This window comes from Petromyzon marinus, unplaced genomic scaffold (assembly GCF_048934315.1).
Source record: "Petromyzon marinus isolate PM22_M1 ecotype Great Lakes invasive population unplaced genomic scaffold, UKy_Petmar_22M1.pri1.0 PM_Scaffold_587, whole genome shotgun sequence".
In the NCBI taxonomy this organism is placed as follows: domain Eukaryota; kingdom Metazoa; phylum Chordata; class Hyperoartia; order Petromyzontiformes; family Petromyzontidae; genus Petromyzon; species Petromyzon marinus.
Genome location: NW_027423598.1, coordinates 6813 through 30094, shown reverse-complemented (window position 1 = coordinate 30094; position 23282 = coordinate 6813). Strand labels below are relative to the sequence as shown.

Below are 23282 nucleotides of genomic sequence, written 5' to 3'. Positions count from 1 at the left end.
GAATGTGTCTAGATCTTTTAAGAATCTGTGAGCTCCTGACACAATCCAGTCTGGTTAAACCCAGGATGCATTGTAGGCAGGGTGACCTGAATGTTTCTAACCGGTGCAGATGTTACTTTAGACACCTCAACATCCTTCTCGAAAGAATAAAGAAGGGAAGATATCAATGTGGTCAAAGAAAATCCGGAGCTTCGCATGGAATGACAAACCAAGTAGTTTCCACCCAATGTTACACAGCCGATGAAAAGATAATGCTGCCCGACTGTTTCGGAGTGAGACCTCGGCTGCGAAACCGGAGCTGGTCATAAGCACACTGCCCACACTCACATAAAGGCAAAGACAAGGATCTCCTGGATAGCCTTAAGATACTGTTGGGGCAAGTGCTGTCAGCGAGCGGCACCTATGAAGGCCGGTACGGCACAAGGGGGGAGGTCCAGGACCATTTCAGATAATCGTTACTGTTGTTGGTCACTGAGTCGGCATGCACACACACCCCCTATGGCCACGCATGGGTCGACCCCCTCCCCTCCTCCTCACCTGTGGTACAGCATGGCCAGGAACTGGACAATGAGCATGCTGGAGAAGGTGATGAGGAACATGAAGGCGAGGGGCAGCACGTCGATGACCGTCCCCTCGTTCTTCGTGCTCGGGATCTGGATGTAGAGGTCGGCTCCCACGAACTGCAGTGCCAGGGTCGCCACCAGCCACAGTGCATTGATCATGAAGTAGACGAAAGTGCCCTGCACGTTGGGACAGACAGACCAGGCCTGATTTACATTGCATTGGCCGAGTGGCGGGGGGGATGACCCCGGGCTGTTTATGGATCCCCTCTTTGTGCGTTCATTTCCCCCCCCCCCCCCCCACTGTCCACTCTCGACGCCAAATAGTCACTTCTGTTGTTATTGTTTTATTGTTCATGTATTTTACAGGATTAGCGGATTATTGGAACAATTAACAATTAATTCGTAGGAATAATAAGGCATAGGTAATTCAATGTCGTTTAAATCTTCTTATACCGCATGCCAAGTACGATAAGTACTCGCTTAACGCCTGCTGTTTGCACAACGCGTTGTCGCTGGAACGCAATTTTTCTGTTATCGAAGCATCTCCGGTACTCGCGATGACGCGTTGCCAGTACCTTGTTTCTTATCTCGAAGAGTTCCTGCTTCACGCGTTTCCTGTGATCGTCATCTTCCTCCAGAGGCTTGAGGTAGTCACTGATCATGCTCTTCCAAAACTCGTCTTCCTCCTATACATTCCCATCCACGGGACAGAAGGTTCACTTTGTGCGATTAGCCAAATAACAACAACTTACTCCGAATGTTGTATACGGCCCTTTTTCCACAATTAATATCCGTAAGAATATTTACGGATGCATACACCTAGATTTCTTTTTCCTTTCTTTCGTGACAAACAATATATATATATTTAATAATGAATCAAACCCGTAAGCCAGAAACACGAAAAACCAGATGTCGGTCATAAACAGACCATTAAGAAATAAAGAAATAATAAAACTCTCGAGGCGAGGATGTAACAGCTATCGGCGAAAATCTCCAGATGAACAAGAGTTTGATGGGCCCCTTAGGAAAGGTCCCCCCGAGGTCAGAACACCAAGAGAGCAGACACCAGACGCCAACAGGGTAAATCGTATACATATTCTTTTCCTTATTTTCCAGTAAAACAACAACAAAAAAATTAAAAGGCAACAACAAGAATAAGATAAAAGTAGCGAGCCTAACGCTCACTCCAATTAAGAACAGGCCACCAGACACATCAGTGAATTATTATCCAATGATTAATTCGCTATCAAATGATTTTCACCTTTAATACCTTTACTGTTAAAACAAAGCTTGGAGCAAGAATACCGAGTCACATCAAAGGCTATCGAGAAGGAATGAGACAACGAGCAAACTTGCGAAAGAGTTTAAACAATATTCCAAGCAACCCCGACCACATTTGTCTCTCTCACAGCGCGGAGAAGCAGGAATTACACCTTATCACAAGGGGCCATCTGGAAAAGCCAGCCGGGTTTGATGAGGAGACACACCCACCCCACACACGGCAACCAGGCAAAGAAAGTTTTAAAGAAAATTGCAAAATAATATTAATAATAACAACGTGTTAACCTTACACGACATTCCATTATAGAACCTTACAGAACCAAGGGATATGGATTCCAACAATCAAGAAATGGACCTCTTAAACTCAGGATGATAATTATTTTTCTTTTTAATAATTCCATCATAACAATTCGAACCTCGGTAAAACCGAGAGGTGTCGGGAGGACGTAGTTACAAACACGAGTCTTGGCGAACATGGGACCAAATGGTATTTGAGCAATATAAGTCAAAAGGATAAAGAGGTGCTCCCGGCCACCTTTGTCTTTCCCTGCAGCACGTGATAAAATGCATACGCTCGGAAGAGCATCTTCACTTGGAAATAAATCAAATACTATGAATCACAAGCAGGATCATAACTGTGTATGATAAGATACCAACTGTGATGTGAAATGTTAAACTTAAAAAAAAAAATCTTAACCATTTCTTTGTGCGTCGGAACGCGTACGGAAAAGGGGGGGGGGGAACCCGCCCCTCTCTCTGGGTGGAGGGATTAGACAACCAGACGCCACCAAGATGAATCGAGGTGTCTGTTGTCTTGATGTTTATGGCTTGAGGAAAGACCCGAACAGGACCGTGTCATAAATGACACACACACAAACATACACACTGACACACGAACCCCCCCCACCACCGACACACGAACCCCCCCCACCGACATACGATCAGATCAAAGATAGCTCCACCTCGTGAGGGGGAGCCGAGAAGGGGAGAGATTTTTGGCATAAAAAGGAGCCGTTTCAGCATTGAAATCAACTCATCAGCCCTCGGGGCCAGCTCATCAGCCCTCGGGGTCATCTCATCAGCCCTCGGGGGCAGCTCAACAGAAGAAGACTCATCTCAACTCAGCTCAACAGAAGAAGACTCATCTCAACTCAGCTCAACAGAAGAAGACTCATCTCAACTCAGCTCAACAGAAGAAGACTCATCTCTACTCATCTCAGCAGAAGACCCGCTCAACTCATCTCAGCAGAAGAGCAGCCATCACCGACGCCGGAGACGTCTCTACAAATCGCCGAATTGGCGAGTGTCGCCGATTGGCGACCCGCTGCCGCTGTTAGCGGCCAGCGCCACCACGAGCGAATCGTGAGCCTGCAATCTACAACCGCCGACGACGGAGCACCAGCGCGCCGCTGCGGGCGTGCTTCTAACGCCGTCTACCAGACGGTCATCTCAGCTACAACAACGCATCTACTCGTTCACCAACGTCCGTCGAGTCCGAACCAACTACTGAAAGAAGAATCAACTGATACGTATGATACACTGCCCCCCACTACACACAAACCAGACGTCTGCTTGACGCAAAGAATCGATTCCGAACATTGGCCTACTCTTTCACCACTCATACCATTCAACACACACACACGGGTCATTAACAAAGCCAAAAAAACCTCAAGCCATTGAACCATCCGTGATTGTGGAAACATCGCAACGATCGAGTGAATAATCCATCGTTTTTAAGAGTGTTCATAATTTTTCTCTGTAATATTGTGCTGGGGCTGTACTTCTAACCGCATAAATTACCAACTGACCCATTAACAAGGATTAATTCTTGACTCCTCACCACGGAGCGCCGCTCGCGGGGATAGAGAGCGGTTCAACCGGTTCCCTGTCAGGGGTCTGGCCACAATCAATTAAAAGATTGGCCCGAGATAAGGATCTCAAAAGGAAACATCGCCACCCATTGAGTCGCGTTGAGAAGTTGATTAGGAATACTTGAGTCGTTCGTTAATATTTGTCTTTCTGCATAATCTTGCCGGTATCCACGAATGAAATAACGAATTCAAACGCATATTTGTGCCTCCAAGAATAATACTGGTTGGAGTGCCCTGTCAACGAGTAGCGTTGCATAATAATCAGTCATCCTATTGACAATAGGATGACTGATTAACAACGTGACAATAATTGCATTAAGGGCCGCGCATGATCAATGACCGAAAGCTGTTTTGTGTGACAATTCAAGTAACGAAGCATTGTGGCCAACGAGTGGTGTTGATAAGGCAATTCGAAGTATTTCAGTCGAACGCTTTAAATTCATAATCGTTATGAATCAATGAACGAACATCAACGTGGTACTGTGCTGACGATTTCAAGCATAATAACTTCGCATATCAGGATGTATTAAGGATTGGATACGAATCAAAGACCAAGTGCCGTGTTGTGTAACAATTCAACCATACGAGTTGCATATTATAAAGTTAAGGTTTGATAGAATAGTTTGCATGTTTTTAATCTCTCTCTCAACAACCGATTGATTGCGTTACGCGTCGGGAATTAACCACAGGTGCCGCTATCGAGGTGAAACAACGTAATCGTGATGGTATCATGTTAACGCTGTGTTGAAATTCCAAAACCCCGAGATTGAGTTTTCATATTATCCAAAAATTAAAGTTAGCTAGAAATAAAATTGATTAATGCAGAAGGTTTGTGTGTGATTCTTCCTGAAATTCTGCATAATATTGTTCTGCGTATGAGATCTGAATCCTGGGGACCTATCATAAGCACACTATCACCACACATAATCCATAACACACATAATTCGTAATGTTCAATCGAGAGTAATCGTGTCCTTATCGATAATACGGAATTAAAGAGCAGAGTCGAATCGACTCTCTCTCATTCACGCTCACAACGCCTGCGTCACTGCATACGATTAATTGCGTCATTCCAATTCATAACACAATCCTAGTCACCGAGGCTCGACCTGATAATCCATAACGACCTGCATTATCATAACCACGCCCACTCGCATAAATTAATACGATTATCTCTCGAATCAGCATAATTTATGCACTAATTAACATAATTTCGGATAAATTATGCAAATTGCAAATTTCATTTAATTTTCATTATTTTCATCAATTTTCATAACACCTATATATACAACATATTGGGGGCTCGTCCGGGATCTCTCGCAGACAGTTTATGCTTGAATTAAGAAACAAATCACTGTTGTATTAACCAAGGTTTTATGATCTACATTGCCCTGTGACTGTAACGGGTGTAAAACAAACAAAAAACGCACTCTGAAGGAAATTCCAGAGTAGCAGGGTATAACAAAGACAGTTGAAGTAAGATTATTTGCTCGAGTCAAACTGACCACATCCTGTGATACAAGTGTTTTTATACGTGCTCTGAAGGGAATACCAGAGTCTCATGAGTCGAACTGATGCATTCTGGATACAACTGTTTTGATATGCACTCTGAAGTGAAATTCCAGAGATGCTCGTATTAAGAGTAATTTTTGAGTGGATTGCGGGATATTGGGAACTTGTACCAAAAAGGTCAGGCCGATCTGCTACAGAGCAAACAAATCAGGGAGACACATGGAAGGGGAGCTGTATTGATGACATTGGGACACTGCTTAAGAACTGGATAAAATGGGAGAAAAGCGAACACGATGTTAAAACATCAGGAATAACTACGCTGAACTCAGACCCTCTCGCACAGACAGACAAACAGAGATTATGGGAGGAGGAACATTTCGGAAAAGAAACAGGTGGGACTGATAACCCCGAAGTCAGAGTGAGACAGAATATTAAAACTAAATCACCAGGAGATTCTGTACTAATAACGCGAGAAAGGGCGGAGCCGAAGCTCCGAGGCAACTCTCCAGGAAAACGCACACCACGCACAGACGGCCGACACAAACATCGCGACAGGCACGACGCACCAGACAAATATAAATCAAACACCCCACAAAAACCACATAAGTATGAGCCATGGGACAAACATGAGTCACCGAGCAAAGTTGACCCACGTTACAGGCGCAAAATACACTACAAAAATCATGTTAAGCAACGCCACCGTGATGTTAATGACTCATCCGAATCTGACTCGGATGACGATGATCAACTTTCCGAATACTCGTTCAGTAGTAACACTCTGAAATTGATGGACAAAGCTCTCGTCAGAATTCCCTATTTTGATCCACACAATAAGAACAGGGACATTCACACTCACATCGCAACGGTAGAAGCAGAAGCAATGATCAGGGGTCTGAGGAAAACGGATGAAAAAGCGAGTTTGCTGAAACGCAGCTTGCATGGACAGTCCATATCATGGGTAAAGTTGCTACCATACGAGGTTCGGAACGATTTTAAAAAGCTGAGCCTGGCAGTGATTCGGAAGTTTGGAGAATATTCAACACTGTCTGAGGGATTTAACGCTGCAAAATCTATGACCCAGTGTGCAGACGAGGATCCTCGGGATTACCTCATGCGATTTAAAAGAGCGTACTATGCGGGCGATGTGGATCAGTATCACGAAGGTGACAAAAGGTTCAAAATTATGTTTTTTGGATCTTTGAGTCCAGAGATTACAGAAATTGTGGGAATGGTCTTGAATCCAGAGACAGCCTCCTTAGACCACATAGTGGATCGGGCACACATGGCTTGGCTGTACCGGGCTAAAAACAATGATTTCACAGCACACAGTGAACGGGACAAGGCAACCAGCCTATCAGAGGAAAATAAAAAACATGTGAGGCATTTGATGCACGCAGGCCCACAGTGCAGAAAACAAAAAGCACCCACGGATTACCAACATAATTACATACACGGGTGGTCAAATAACAATTACACGAGACAATGGCACGCAGACCAGGAGCGATCGCAGCATGCAGGGACGCGTATTTGCGAGAATCGCAACGTGTGGAGACCACGAGCAAAGTCAGACCAGTGCTCAATTCCACGGCACACAGCCGGCCAAAATTACCCACACAGATGGCGAGATAACAATTACGGTCGACAGTGGCACATAGAGAATGGGCGGCCACGACACACGAATACACATAATCGCGAGAATCACGGCGTGTATAGGCCAAGAGCAGAATCACGCCGATTCCCCATTCCACGATACACAAGGGGCACACATGGCTTGGCTGTAACAAAGAGGGTGACATGGGCACGTGATAAATCGCTCACACTGGTTGAGAGGAAAATGACAGGGAAAGAGGTATCCGCTGATCTGAAAAAAAAATCACAGCCCTTTGAAAAAATCAAGCAGGTTGGAGGTTACAAACAGAACCAGGAGGGGAACCATGATTGTGGAAAACTAAATGCGCCATGCACACGCTTTGATGTGGTGGGGAACGCGAGAGTCGCTCCCGTGGTGAACCCACCTATTGAACAAAGAAAATTAACCATGAAGCGTGATCTAACAGGAAATGATAACCAACAGGATCGGGAGGAGAAACATGCTTGTTTGGTAAATGGAAACGCGATCAATTGTGTCGCAAAATTGCGTGAGAGTACAGTAAAAGTGCCAGGGAAACGCGTTACGGAGACAAAAATCCATGATGGATTGGGGAATGTGTGGGAATCCAGCACACGCAAAAACATGGAATCGAATCGAGGCACGGAATCGGATCGTGGTACGGAGTCAGCAAATCTGCACATGGCTGCGGAGAAGGCAAATGACCCCAACAGTCGAGCACGGAAACTCGTGTTGTGTACTAATCCTGGTGGCGTACGACATGGCTTCACGCCACATAAACCCACAGGGAAGGCGAGGGATAAAAATTTTACCAATACGAACCAAGGAACCGTGCTCATTTGGCTAAAGCCATACCGACGATGGACCAAAACGACGATGTGATGATGTTGCATGGAAAGGTCACAGGTTACTCTAAAATACCTGGTCATGAGAAAAATTATTCTGTACTTTTGACCAAACGTGGCAGTAAGGTTGCCAATAACTTGGTAAACATTAAACAAAGAGATGCCAGGAGGGAAACGGTGTACCACCGGGCTCGAAACCGCTATCCAGTGTTTCCCAGGAACTGAAACAAAAATCAAAGCAATAATTGATAACAACCGATGTAACATGTTGCCTTTATTTTTTTTCCTGTTCTTTTTTTTTTTTCAAATGTAATCATGCTGTGACACGTACGCGCGCATTGTAAGGAAAAATCACAAACTTGAAGACAATCGATGGTTCATGGTGGAAAAAGGCATTTTTCTTTAATATTAAAAATAACCGGTGGCAGACCACCGATCATTTTTAAAAGGGCGGAATGTTGTATACGGCCCTTTTTCCACAATTAATATCCGTAAGAATATTTACGGATGCATACACCTAGATTTCTTTTTCCTTTCTTTCGTGACAAACAATATATATATATATTTTTAATAATGAATCAAACCCGTAAGCCAGAAACACGAAAAACCAGATGTCGGTCATAAACAGACCATTAAGAAATAAAGAAATAATAAAACTCTCGAGGCGAGGATGTAACAGCTATCGGCGAAAATCTCCAGATGAACAAGAGTTTGATGGGCCCCTTAGGAAAGGTCCCCCCGAGGTCAGAACACCAAGAGAGCAGACACCAGACGCCAACAGGGTAAATCGTATACATATTCTTTTCCATATTTTCCAGTAAAACAACAACAAAAAAATTAAAAGGCAACAACAAGAATAAGATAAAAGTAGCGAGCCTAACGCTCACTCCAATTAAGAACAGGCCACCAGACACATCAGTGAATTATTATCCAATGATTAATTCGCTATCAAATGATTTTCACCTTTAATACCTTTACTGTTAAAACAAAGCTTGGAGCAAGAATACCGAGTCACATCAAAGGCTATCGAGAAGGAATGAGACAACGAGCAAACTTGCGAAAGAGTTTAAACAATATTCCAAGCAACCCCGACCACATTTGTCTCTCTCACAGCGCGGAGAAGCAGGAATTACACCTTATCACAAGGGGCCATCTGGAAAAGCCAGCCGGGTTTGATGAGGAGACACACCCACCCCACACACGGCAACCAGGCAAAGAAAGTTTTAAAGAAAATTGCAAAATAATATTAATAATAACAACGTGTTAACCTTACACGACATTCCATTATAGAACCTTACAGAACCAAGGGATATGGATTCCAACAATCAAGAAATGGACCTCTTAAACTCAGGATGATAATTATTTTTATTTTTAATAATTCCATCATAACAATTCGAACCTCGGTAAAACCGAGAGGTGTCGGGAGGACGTAGTTACAAACACGAGTCTTGGCGAACATGGGACCAAATGGTATTTGAGCAATATAAGTCAAAAGGATAAAGAGGTGCTCCCGGCCACCTTTGTCTTTCCCTGCAGCACGTGATAAAATGCATACGCTCGGAAGAGCATCTTCACTTGGAAATAAATCAAATACTATGAATCACAAGCAGGATCATAACTGTGTATGATAAGATACCAACTGTGATGTGAAATGTTAAACTTAAAAAAAAAATCTTAACCATTTCTTTGTGCGTCGGAACGCGTACGGAAAAGTGGGGGGGAACCCGCCCCTCTCTCTGGGTGGAGGGATTAGACAACCAGACGCCACCAAGATGAATCGAGGTGTCTGTTGTCTTGATGTTTATGGCTTGAGGAAAGACCCGAACAGGACCGTGTCATAAATGACACACACACAAACATACAAACTGACACACGAACCCCCCCCACCACCGACACACGAACCCCCCCCACCGACATACGATCAGATCAAAGATAGCTCCACCTCGTGAGGGGGAGCCGAGAAGGGGAGAGATTTTTGGCATAAAAAGGAGCCGTTTCAGCATTGAAATCAACTCATCAGCCCTCGGGGCCAGCTCATCAGCCCTCGGGGCCATCTCATCAGCCCTCGGGGGCAGCTCAACAGAAGAAGACTCATCTCAACTCAGCTCAACAGAAGAAGACTCATCTCAACTCAGCTCAACAGAAGAAGACTCATCTCAACTCAGCTCAACAGAAGAAGACTCATCTCTACTCATCTCAGCAGAAGACCCGCTCAACTCATCTCAGCAGAAGAGCAGCCATCACCGACGCCGGAGACGTCTCTACAACTCGCCGAATTGGCGAGTGTCGCCGATTGGCGACCCGCTGCCGCTGTTAGCGGCCAGCGCCACCACGAGCGAATCGTGAGCCTGCAATCTACAACCGCCGACGACGGAGCACTAGCGCGCCGCTGCGGGCGTGCTTCTAACGCCGTCTACCAGACGGTCATCTCAGCTACAACAACGCATCTACTCGTTCACCAACGTCCGTCGAGTCCGAACCAACTACTGAAAGAAGAATCAACTGATACGTATGATACACTGCCCCCCACTACACACAAACCAGACGTCTGCTTGACGCAAAGAATCGATTCCGAACATTGGCCTACTCTTTCACCACTCATACCATTCAACACACACACACGGGTCATTAACAAAGCCAAAAAAACCTCAAGCCATTGAACCATCCGTGATTGTGGAAACATCGCAACGATCGAGTGAATAATCCATCGTTTTTAAGAGTGTTCATAATTTTTCTCTGTAATATTGTGCTGGGGCTGTACTTCTAACCGCATAAATTACCAACTGACCCATTAACAAGGATTAATTCTTGACTCCTCACCACGGAGCGCCGCTCGCGGGGATAGAGAGCGGGTTCAACTGGTTCCCTGTCAGGGGTCTGGCCACAATCAATTAAAAGATTGGCCCGAGATAAGGATCTCAAAAGGAAACATCGCCACCCATTGAGTCGCGTTGAGAAGTTGATTAGGAATACTTGAGTCATTCGTTAATATTTGTCTTTCTGCATAATCTTGCCGGTATCCACGAATGAAATAACGAATTCAAACGCATATTTGTGCCTCCAAGAATAATACTGGTTGGAGTGCCCTGTCAACGAGTAGCGTTGCATAATAATCAGTCATCCTATTGACAATAGGATGACTGATTAACAACGTGACAATAATTGCATTAAGGGCCGCGCATGATCAATGACCGAAAGCTGTTTTGTGTGACAATTCAAGTAACGAAGCATTGTGGCCAACGAGTGGTGTTGATAAGGCAATTCGAAGTATTTCAGTCGAACGCTTTAAATTCATAATCGTTATGAATCAATGAACGAACATCAACGTGGTACTGTGCTGACGATTTCAAGCATAATAACTTCGCATATCAGGATGTATTAAGGATTGGATACGAATCAAAGACCAAGTGCCGTGTTGTGTAACAATTCAAGCATACGAGTTTGCATATTATAAAGTTAAGGTTTGATAGAATAGTTCGCATGTTTTTAATCTCTCTCTCAACAACCGATTGATTGCGTTACGCGTCGGGAATTAACCACAGGTGCCGCTATCGAGGTGAAACAACGTAATCGTGATGGTATCATGTTAACGCTGTGTTGAAATTCCAAAACCCCGAGATTGAGTTTTCATATTATCCAAAAATTAAAGTTAGCTAGAAATAAAATTGATTAATGCAGAAGGTTTGTGTGTGATTCTTCCTGAAATTCTGCATAATATTGTTCTGCGTATGAGATCTGAATCCTGGGGACCTATCATAAGCACACTATCACCACACATAATCCATAACACACATAATTCGTAATGTTCAATCGAGAGTAATCGTGTCCTTATCGATAATACGGAATTAAAGAGCAGAGTCGAATCGACTCTCTCTCATTCACGCTCACAACGCCTGCGTCACTGCATACGATTAATTGCGTCATTCCAATTCATAACACAATCCTAGTCACCGAGGCTCGACCTGATAATCCATAACGACCTGCATTATCATAACCACGCCCACTCGCATAAATTAATACGATTATATCTCGAATCAGCATAATTTATGCACATAATTACACTAATTAACATAATTTCGGATAAATTATGCAAATTGCAAATTTCATTTAATTTTCATTATTTTCATCAATTTTCATAACACCTATATATACAACACGATGAATAATATTATATTATGAATAATATTATATTATTCACCGGAATAATGGAGACTAGGCTCTAAAAAAAGCCGTCTCGGGTGTGGACCAATCAAATTCAAGGACAGTGCATATTATTATCAGAGTTGTCTCTTTTGTTTGCATTTTGACTGCTTGTATTGGGGTTATTGCAAACATGATGCCTTGAATAAAGGTGTCAGTTTTTGTGCCAGTTAAAAGGGTAAAACCTTTTACTATATCTTGTTACTGGCAAAGGAGAACTCATAATGTAAATGCTTACCCCGAGCCCTCAATACTCTGATAGTGCGCTGTTTTTGAGTTGTACGCCTTTTGGCGTCTTCTGGTCCAACACCAGTGGAGACTAGGCTCTAAGAAAAGCCGTCTCGGGTGTGGACCAATCAAATTCAAGAACAGTGCATATTATTATCTGAGTTGTCTCTTTTGTCTGCATTTTGACTGCTTGTGTTGTGGTTATTGCAAACATGATGCCTTGAATAAAGGTTTCAGTTTTTGTGCCAGTTAAAAGGGTAAAACCTATTACTATATCTTGTTACTGGCAAAGGAGGTCTCATAATGAAAATATTAATATTCTTGGTTCTTTCGGTAAAGTCACGTAGAAGGGAAACAATAAAATAATAAAAAATTTAAACAATAAAATTCTTACGACATTTCGACTGCAACACAAGCAATCATCATCAGCTGTGAAAACCACAGCAAGAAAATTTGAAAAAAGTGGCGGTTTTATTAACGTTAGCACCACGTAGAGCGATTTTACAGTTTGTTCAGATGGACGAGTCCATCTATGTTCAGAAAAGATGAGGGGGGAGACGAAAATAATGGATGCGGTCTGAAAGCCACCGTAAGCGTGAACAATCAATTAAGACCCGAAATGGTGTATCAAATCCTTCCAATGATTGCTAAGCCAGAATCCATCTTATCGGTTGAAATTGTCTCTGTGTTTGTATATGTGGATAGCCTCATGAACAAATCTCTCATGGTAGCCAGATGGCTTGCAAAGAACCTCTGTCTTGTAGAAGTCAATGTCATGTGAGCCTACTGAATTATAACAGTGATCTGCCACGGCCGAGGTATTGGTCCTACCGTGTTTTAGGTCTGCTTTATGTTCACGAATGTCGTTTGGTTTCTCTAATGTAACTACTACCACAGATAATTTTGTTGTTTTATATTTTTCTTATTTTATTGTTTCCCTTCTACGTGACTTTACCGAAAGAACCAAGAATATGAATCCCTGCAGTCACGAAGGCTTTAAATCAAAATTAATATTAATGGTAATTTGTAATGCCCGATCACTGCACAGTTATTTGCTCGCTTTCGACGAGAGACATAGGGAGAGATTCAGAGACACGAGGAGGAATCACATATAGATGGGAAGGCAGCAGCAATGCACACCATGAGACGGTGCTACCAACAATTGCCCAAGCTCTGTGTGAGGGGGCAACATTATATCCTATACAGACGGAACAGGTGGATTCTACATTTGCTGTACCACCCGCTCCTGGCAAGCCAGGGTGCGGCTCCTTTCTGACGCCCACTGGAACTGAAATTCACGGCATCTTCTCAGTGTGTGATCCACCAACCACGTGTAGCACCAGCGTAGCCACCACCACCTCCAAGAATCATGACATCACTTCCTGTCCACTGTCCAGAATTGTTATCCAAATTGCACTGTCCTTGCACAAGATAAAAACTGCGAGTGGAACTCTCCCAGAACAATGCAGTGAAGCCCTACACGATAACTAGTGCTAAGGTACCTTTTTTTCAAAGTCTCAAAGCCACACATTAGAGGAACGCGCCACTTGTTTGATCGTCACAGAAAACGACACTCAGTCAACTGACGGCAATATTTGGACATCTGGCCAATGCGTTGAACAATTAAGCGAGACAGGCAGCCGGGGGATGGGAATGATGACTTCTAAATTAATTGAGTTGCTTAGTACAAGATCCCCAACATTAATGTAAAATGTTAAACGTAAACATCTCGATATAATTTTGTCAGATTTATTTATTTATTTCAGTAGGAAGGGCCCAATTAGCTACCAGGCAGTTTCCCGATTTATTTTCTTCATTAAAGTTGGTTGTTATCTTCTGGGCACTTATACACGAACTAGGACAAAGATCAAAGATCCCCCGTGTAGTCTTAACAGACTGCTGGGGCACGTGCTGTTAGCGACCACCTCTGAAGGCCAGCACGGCACATGAGGAGGTGGGTGGCCAGCACCACGTCCGGCCACCTTTGTCTCTTCAATTTGGGATATTTATACACTACACCAGGTACTCATTTGAGGCTGAGTCGACCTAGGAGAGACATAGGACCGGTTCAGATAATCGTCACTGGTGTTGGTGACTGAGCGGGAATCGAACTCAGGTCGCTCGTTTCTAAGCGCAGTGTGTTAACCACTGCGCCACCACTCCCCACAACGTATATGTAGCACACGTACAAAGACCGACACAGACATAAAAACACACAGACATAAAGACACACAGACACAAGGACGCACCTGATCGAGGCTGCACCTCTGCGTGATGGCGTAACCCTGAGGCAGGACGTTCTCAAACATGACCTGCATCTTCTGGTGGCGCTGCCACACGAGGTCATGGCGCCCTGCAAGGGACAAAGGAGGATAGCGATGTGCAGTGCACTCCCACAGAGGCTCGGGAAAAAAGTTTACCGTGACTCAGCGAAGAGAGTTGCGCAGACGGTAGTGATTATTCTCATCGTTAGGCTGGTTTAGCCTGCAACAAAGCCTGGCTGAGTCGCAAGGCTCTGTGTTCATGAGGGTCTTACCAAGTTACCGTAGTAGAGGGGTGATGTTGCTGCTGAGTGCGGTCCAAATTAAGTGATTTGCAGTTATCTTTTTCAGAAGTGTAAAATTTTGGCCAATACCAATGACACATCGGAGGAAACTGGAGAAAAAGATGCCCATGCAGAACAGGGGGAGAGAATTCCTCAATCTCCCACGCTTCTACTGCAGCAGCAGCAACATGCCCTCATTACAGAGTGCTTGCCACAAATGAATCACAATAACTTGCTAATCTCGTCTAGGAGCATTAACCATCACCCACACTTCGTTCATCCATTCATCGAACAAAGACGGTCACCGCATCACATGATTTCAGATGCGCGGTCTTGTTTAACTGACAAGCAATGACTTCGCCTTTAATTTTCGATTTAAAGCTATCGTGACTGCAGGGATTCATCTTCTTGGTTCTTTCGGTAAAGTCACGTAGAATGGAAATAAAATAATACAAATAAAACATAATAAAATAAAATTCTCACGACGTTTCGGCCACAACTCAAGTAGCCTTCTTCAGGTGAAGGAACAGAACTGTCGAGACGACAGCGCTTCAATGAACGCTGCTAAGATTCGCAGCGTCTTTTGAGTTAGGTGGGAGAAGTAAAGCGCCTTGACAAAGGTGTTTACATATCAAACAGGATAATTTAGCATTGAAATAGTGGTGTTAAAGTGTTGGATCAGCAGGGTGTTAAAGTCAGAAATTAGCTTGTAACTGAGAGATTAGCATGATGTTAATGTGAGGGATTAGCATGTGACTGGTCACGGAAATAGCTATGTTAAAGTCGAAGTTCATATATCAACAAAGGCATTTAGTATATGTACGCTAAAGGACTGCAACTACCCAACTATCATACAATACACCGATGTGAAAAAACTAAGTATAAACTACATAAATGTTATCAATAAACTCTATATACTGTCCAATCAGCTGAGCTACTAACAATAAGTCGTTATACATTACAATGCCATATGGCGAAAAAATGGGTGGCGGTTTTTTCTTTTCAACGTTAGCACCACGGAAAGCGACGAGCTTTGTTCAGACGGACGAATCCATCTATGCTTGGAACGGAGGAGGGGAGAGAAACATCCACGATGCGCTGCTCTGTCCTGTGTTGCGTTACAACTATTTTATAAACTAGACTACTATACATTGCAATGTTATACCTTCCAATCTAAACTACATTGTATAATATCGTATACACAGCCCAATGTAAGCTCTAACATTATGCATTATATTGATATGTCTCCAACTAAACTTTTTTCTACATTACACGACTATACACTGTAATATACACTGGCATAGACAAACCCACCCTTGAATTATACAATGCGTTACTATACACTACCCTATACTTTAGACCAGTGGTTCTTAACCTTGTTGGAGGTACCGAACCCCACCAGTTTCATATGCGCATTCACCGAACCCCTCTTTAGTGAAAAATAAAATGTGATTTTTTTCAAATTCAAGACATAGATATGTTTTTTACTGGTACACAAAATGAGCCGTGCATGAACATTACCTTGTTCAAAGAATAAAACCAACACAATGCATAAACTCACAACAAATTACATACCTGGAAATCAATGTGACTTCTGCTGTTGCCTTTGTGAGATCAGTTCAGATATGCGTGGCTTCACCTTGGCAAGTGCCACTCTCATGTCATTTTCACAGCAAAGTCTGTTCCTTTTCTTCGTTTTTACGTCCAGCATCCTCGAAAAGGATTGCTCACAAAGATATGTTGTAACAAATGGTATAAAAAAATCCAGGGCTTTCTTAGCAATAACTGGATACTTGTTCATTTGTCGACACCAAAACGTTGAGAGCGTTGTTGTTCTGAAGAGTTGCTGTTGAACCTGGCTCTGCTGAATTTCAATGATTTCGTCGAGGAATTCATCATTGACATCTGCTGTTTCAACAGCAAACGTGAACGGCTGTCTCACCCATGCTGGATATGACTCTCTTGTAGGGAAATATCCGTCGAGAGACTTTGCAAGCTCATCTAAGTGCGTGGCAATTGTTTGCTTCAGTTCCGTGGATACAGAAATATCTCCGATTCCAGACACATCTTCGATCTTACTTGCACAGTCGTCCATAAGCGGGAAGTTTGCGAAGTTATTGTTCTCTGTCCGTCGTTTCCATAATGGTAGCTTTTTTTGAAAAGGCTTCAGGTGTTCTTCCGCTTCCATGATATTGACTCCACCACCCTGCATCTGCTGATTGAGATGATTGAGAGCTGCGAATATATCAGCCATGTACGCTAAAATGAGAATGAACTCAGGATTTTTGAAGCAATCTGCATGGCAGTGTTGGTGCTCTTGCAAAAACAGGGCTAATTCCACACGCATGGCAAAAACACGATTCAGCACCTGTCCCCGGGATAACCACCGAATATTAGAATGGAGCAGAAGTACCTCAAATTCAGAGCCCATTTCTTTACACAGCTCACTGAAGATGCGGTGCCTCAGAGCACTTTTTCGCACATAGTTCACACATTCCACCACAGTTTTTAATACTTCTGCCATTTTTGGAGGTAAGGTTTTTGTTGCCAACGCATGCCTGTGCAGAATACAATGCGTCACAATGATGTGTGGTGCATCGGCCTTTACTAGCGCACCAAAACCAGACTTTCTTCCCAGCATGACTGGAGCTCCGTCCGTACAAACTGCAGAAACCATATCAATCATGAAAGATTGTTGTCTCTGAAGAAGTCATCCACAAGCTTCTTCACATCGGCTGCCTTCGTTGTTGTTGTAAGAGGCTTACAAAATAACAACTCTTCTTTTATCATGTCGTCTTTCACATAGCGTACAAAAACAGCAAGCTGGCTTAGATCAGAAACGTCTGTGGTTTCGTCGAGTTGAAGGCTGAATTTTGCCGGGCTTGAAATCAGATCCGCGACTACTTGAGCCAAGATGTCTTTACTCATGTCTTCTATTCTGTCACTGACGGTGTCATTTGAAAGGGGAATTTGGGATAATTTACCTTCGGCCGCTGTTACGAGTATCAGATTCGCCATCTTTAATGCAGCTGGTTTCACAAGTGTTTCACCAATGGTGTGTGGCTTGCCCTGCTTTGCGATCAGGTAAGCAATTTCGTACGATGCTGTCAGGATCGGTTTGTTAACAGGTACAAATCCAAGAGCAGGCAGAGTGGCCCTTTCATCGAATCTGGCTCTCTTCACCCTGAATTCAGCAAGTGTTGTGTTCTTGTATTCCCCGTCTCCATGCAGCTTCAAGAAGTGTTCCTTTAGTTTTGCCGGTGCAAGACTAGAGTTGCTCAACTTGGCGTTGCAAATCATGCACATAGGACGCTCACTCCCATCACGTTCCGTGATACATGAGAATCCATGTTGTACATATTCGTCTGACCACTTTTTTCTTTTGCCCGACATAGTATGGATAAAATATTAAAGAAATCACACGACGTACGACAACAACAGTCACACGTTGACTACTGAGTACGCACTAAATTCCCCGCAGCGCTGATTGGCCAAGCAGTGTAGCATGATCATCTGCAGCCAGTGATGGCCAAGCGGGCCGTGTGTGTCATCACAAATTTACACAATAATTCAAGTGTGTCCGGACCTCCGTGGCGGGGGCTCTGCCGAACCCCTGAGATCGACTCACCGAACCCCTGGGGTTCGATCGAACCCAGGTTAAGAACCACTGCTTTAGACTGTAAAATATTAGATTTGTAATATTACACTGTATTATTCTACCAACCCTACTGTATACCACACTGCTGCATATTCACTATACAATTACGATACTATATATTGCCTTATGATTCATGTTAAACATTACGATGTTATACTATTTATTATTATACAACATACTATAAACCATACCTTTGACCGTTGTGTGAACGGTATTTAGAGGCAGTGTCAGCGAATTCACCAAAGTTCCTGTACCTGACACCATCGCAATCATTGAAGACTTGGTTCATCAAGGACTGCATACTGATGCACCCCCCCTGGTGAGACACTGCTTAACCAACACATACTTCACCTGGAATGGAACTTTCTACAAACAAACTGAGGGCACCCCAATGGGCACCCCCCTATCTCAGGTTGTAGCCAACGTTTTCATGGAGAAATTTGAAACTGACGCCATCCAGACTGCCACTCGACGCCCGACCTTATGGAAGAGGTACGTGGATGACACTTTTGTCATCTGGCCACATGGCCGGCCTGCTCTAGACCAATTGCTCGACCACATCAATTCCATACACCCAGCCATCAGATTTACCATGGAAGTCGAAAAAGATGGCAAGCTACCCTTTTTGGGTGTCCTAATTAAAAGGAGACCTGATGGTTCAATGAGCCACTGTGTCTACAGGAAAGCTACGCATATGGATGTTTACTTAAAACCAGATTCCCACCACCATCCGTCCCAGAAGAACTCCCTCATCAAGACTCTATACCATAGAGCCCAATGCATTTCCGACCAGGAACACATTGCCAGTGAACTCTTGCACATACACCAAGCTCTCAAGGCTAATGGTTACTCCGACTACACAATCCGCAAAGCCATCACTCCAGCCATGAAGAAGGATCCTCTTGAGGAGCCATTCAAAACCATCACCTTACCCTACATTGCGGGCATCGCAAAAAAGATCTCCAAAATCCTGAATAAACACAAGATCCAGGTCCGATTCAACACAGTACATAAAATCCGTGATCTGGTTCCATCTGTAAAAGATGTGGTTCCAGACATACAGTACCCGGGCATCTACAAACTAAGTTGCCTCTGTGGTAGCAGCTACATTGGAGAAACCAAACGACATATCTCGGACCGCATCCGTGAACATAAAGCAGACTTGAAACACGGTAGGACGAACACCTCAGCCGTGGGAGATCACTGTTATAATTTAGTGGGCTCACATGACACGGAGGTTATCTGCAAGACATCCGGCTACCATGAGACATTCGTTCATGAGGCCATCCACATATACAAACACAGAGACAATTTCAACCGAGAAGATGGATTCTGGCCTAGTAACCATTGGAAAGACGTTATAAACCATTTTTGTTCTTAATTGATTGTATTTTACGGTGACTTTCAGACTGCAGTCCATTCCCTGGCATTGCCTCTAAATACCATTCACACAACGGTCAAAGGTATAGCATGTTGTATAATAAATAGTATAACATTGTAATGTTTAACATAATTCATAAGGCAATATATGGTATCGTAATTGTATAGTGAATATACAGCAGTGTGGTATACAGTAGGGTTGGTAGAATAATACATAGTGTAATATTACAAGTCTATTTTACAGTCTAAAGTATAGGGTAGTGTATAGTAACGCATTGTATAATTTAATGGTGGGTTTGTCTATCCCAGTGTATATTACGGTGTATAGTCGTGTAATGTAGAAAAAAGTTTAGTTGGAGACATATCAATATAATGCATAATGTTAGAGCTTACATTGGGCTGTATACGATATTATACAATGTAGTTTAGATTGGAAGGTATACCATTGCAATGTATTGTAGTCTAGTTTATAACATAGTTGTAACGCAACACAGAACAGAGCAGCGCATCGTGGCTGTTTCTCCGCCCTCCTTCGTTCCGAGCATAGATGGACTCGTCCGTCTGAACAAAGCTCGTCGCTTTCCGTGGTGCTAACGTTGAAAAGAAAAAAACCGCCACCCATTTTTTCGCCACATGGCATTGTAATGTATAACGACTTATTGTTAGTAGCTCAGCTGTTTGGAGAGTATATAGAGTTTATTGATAACACTGATGTAGTTTATATTTTAGTTTTTTATTAGTTTACTATATGGTATTCATTATATAGTGTAGTGTATACCCAGTTACTTTATGTTAATAGCTCAACTTATTGAATAATATATTGAGTACATTTATTATATTGATGTAGTTTATACTTAGTTTTTTCACATCGGTTTATTGTATGATAGTTGGATAGTTGCAGTCCTTTAGCGTCCATATACTAAATGGCTCTGTTGATATGTCAACTTTGATTTTAACATAGCTATTTCCGTGACCAGTCACATGCTAATCCCTCACATTAACATCATGCTAATCTCCCAGTTACATGCTAATTTCTGACTTGAACACCCTGCTGATCCAACACTTTAACACTGCTATTTCAATCCTCAATTATCCTGTTTGATATGTAAACTCCTTTGTCAAGGCGCTTTACTTCTCCCACCTAGCTTAAAAGACGCTGCGAATCGTCTCAGCGTTCATTGAAGCGCTGTCGTCCCGAGAGTTCTGTTCCTTCACCTGAAGAAGCCTTCTTGTGTTGTGGCCGAAACGTCGTGAGAATTTTATTTTTATTATTTTATTTCCATTCTATGTGACTTTAACGAAAGAACCAAGAAGACTTTGCCTTTGTTTGATGAAAATATTACCTTTGGTATGGAGGGCGAGGTCTGTGTCTGATTGCTCTGGAGGTCGACTTTTGCTCTCTACTTCTTCTGGATGCTCTGTCTGAGTGCTCGCGATATCTTCTAGTCTCGTCTCTGCTCCTTCGGAATGCTCCATCTGAGTGTTTGCGATGTCCTCTTCTCTCGACTCGATCTCTGCTCCTTCAGGATGCTCTGTCCCAGTGCTCGCGGTGCCCTGTCGTTTCTCCTCGCTCTCTACTCCTACTGGATGATCTGTCTGAGTGCTCGCGATGTCCTCTGGTCTCATCTCTGCTCCTTCTGGATGCTCCATCTGAGTGTTTGCGATGTTCTCTCCTCTCAACTCGATCTCTGCTCCTTCAGGATACTCCGTCTGAGTGCTCGCGATGCCCTGTCGTCTCTCCTCACTCTCTACTCCTTCTGGATGATCTGTCTGAGTGCTCACAATGTCCTTTGGTCTCGTCTCTGCTCCTTCTGGATGCTCCATATGAGTGTTCGCGATGTCCTTTCCTCTCGCCTCGATCTCTGCTCCTTCTGGATGCTCCATCTGAGTGCTCGTAGTGTCCTGTTGTCTGGCCTCAATTGGACGCAGCTTCATCTCTCTGTCGAGTTCCACCACGCACGACTTCACTCGGCTGGGAGGGATGATGATAAACTGTTAAACTAAACCATTATTTTTATTTTACTATGTAAGGCCCACTGAGCTATAAAGCTTTTTTGTAGAATCGACCTGAATATCACAAATTATAACTCAATGAGCGGCGTATCACGTGGAAATTACAGCAGTCAAATACTCTAATCACATGATGATTCTAAATGAGGAGGGAAAAAATCAGGGGACCCGGAGTAAAATCCACACCAACATGGGGAGAGAAAGGAATAGACGCAGACTCCATATAGGCAACAGGCATCGTCAGGTTTGGGATCGAAGCCACTACCTCCTGCATACCAGGGGAGGTAGTTAACATCTAGCCACCACGGCGCCTAAGATACAAGCACAATTAGAATCACAGTTGATAAGTTGAGACAAGACTCAGTATTGACTTGAGTAAAATGTTACGTTGTAAATCCTCCTCCACACGACACAGCCAATCAATAATCAGAATCTGTATTTCTACTGCAGGAGGAGTCCGATGAGCTATGAACATCTTTTCACAGATGTCCAGTAGGTGTAGGGGGATTAGAAAGTTACAACATAAAACGATAGCAGTGCTAAGTATAGGAAAGATAAGAAAATAAATAAAGTATATGAGTGCAACTTGCATGTGTACATCAGTTACTGCCAATTTTTCAATACTAAATGCGTAACTTGGGGCAAGGCAGCAAAACAACAGTCCCAAACCACACCAAGATAACACAGTCCTTCAATAATATGGGACATAAACATTGAATTATCGATACACGAGAGGTAAGGATCAAAGTTAAAAGCATGGCTACAGGCTCTCAGTGAGGTGGTGGCACCTTGAACTGTCATCCTCCTGACTCAGCGCCGAGTATTTCTTCGGATGGACGCTGATCCTCCACTGGAAGCAGTCCCACTCGAGTGGCAGTATACAGCATTTCGTTCCATTCAAACGATGCTTGCGTTCCTTCTTCTGCTGGGACAGGAGGATGGGCATTGTGCTGAAGGCGTCCTTCAATGATATCAAACCAGCGGGAAGCGTACACAAGCTGGAAGACAGTTTCAGCTGCTCAGTGAACTGGTCTTCCATGTATGAAGATTTTATTGGCCAACAGGAAACCAGAACACCATGGAATAGACCCACAAATGCGAGGGGGAAACATTGCGTTCTATTAAGATTGAACAGATAGAGTCCATAATTGTCATACTGCATTCTCCTGGAAAGTAAGTGAATGACTCCTCCTCGATACCCACCGTGTTGGATTAATGGACACGAGTGGCACAGCCACCACCACCGTTCTTGTCAAGAAACATAAACGATAATTTTGCAAACTCCGGTCATCCTCTCATCAGTGGATTTTGGCTAACCATTGAACAAAGACAGTGACCACATCGCGTGCTTTTGGGTGCACTTGTGCGTCCATCCGGAACCCTCTTGCTTCCAATATGAGAAAGCAATTGGAGCTATGCACTTTTAAATAATTACATTGAAAACTATTTTCTTAAAAACTGCTCTTTGTGTTTAGAAACTTTCCTTCCTTCGCACCTCCAATTAGCACATACATACATCTGGACCAGTCCTTGGCCTTCCCTAGATTGGCTCAGCCTCAAAAATAGCCAAATGTGGTGTA

The 23282-nt window shown here is 43.4% G+C and overlaps 1 protein-coding gene across 1 annotated transcript; it reads right to left on the bottom strand.

Moving 5' to 3' along the window:
• Nucleotides 1-537: 537 nt before the first annotated feature.
• LOC142923699 (uncharacterized) lies at nucleotides 538-21745 on the bottom strand (the record flags this gene model as incomplete). Its single annotated transcript, XM_076064664.1, has 4 exons — nucleotides 21036-21745; nucleotides 14359-14462; nucleotides 1139-1249; nucleotides 538-740 (listed from the first exon to the last, which is right to left on the bottom strand). Coding segments are annotated over exons 1-4 (1010 nt in total), but the record flags the coding sequence as incomplete, so codon positions are not given.
• Between the last annotated feature and the right edge of the window lie 1537 nt (nucleotides 21746-23282).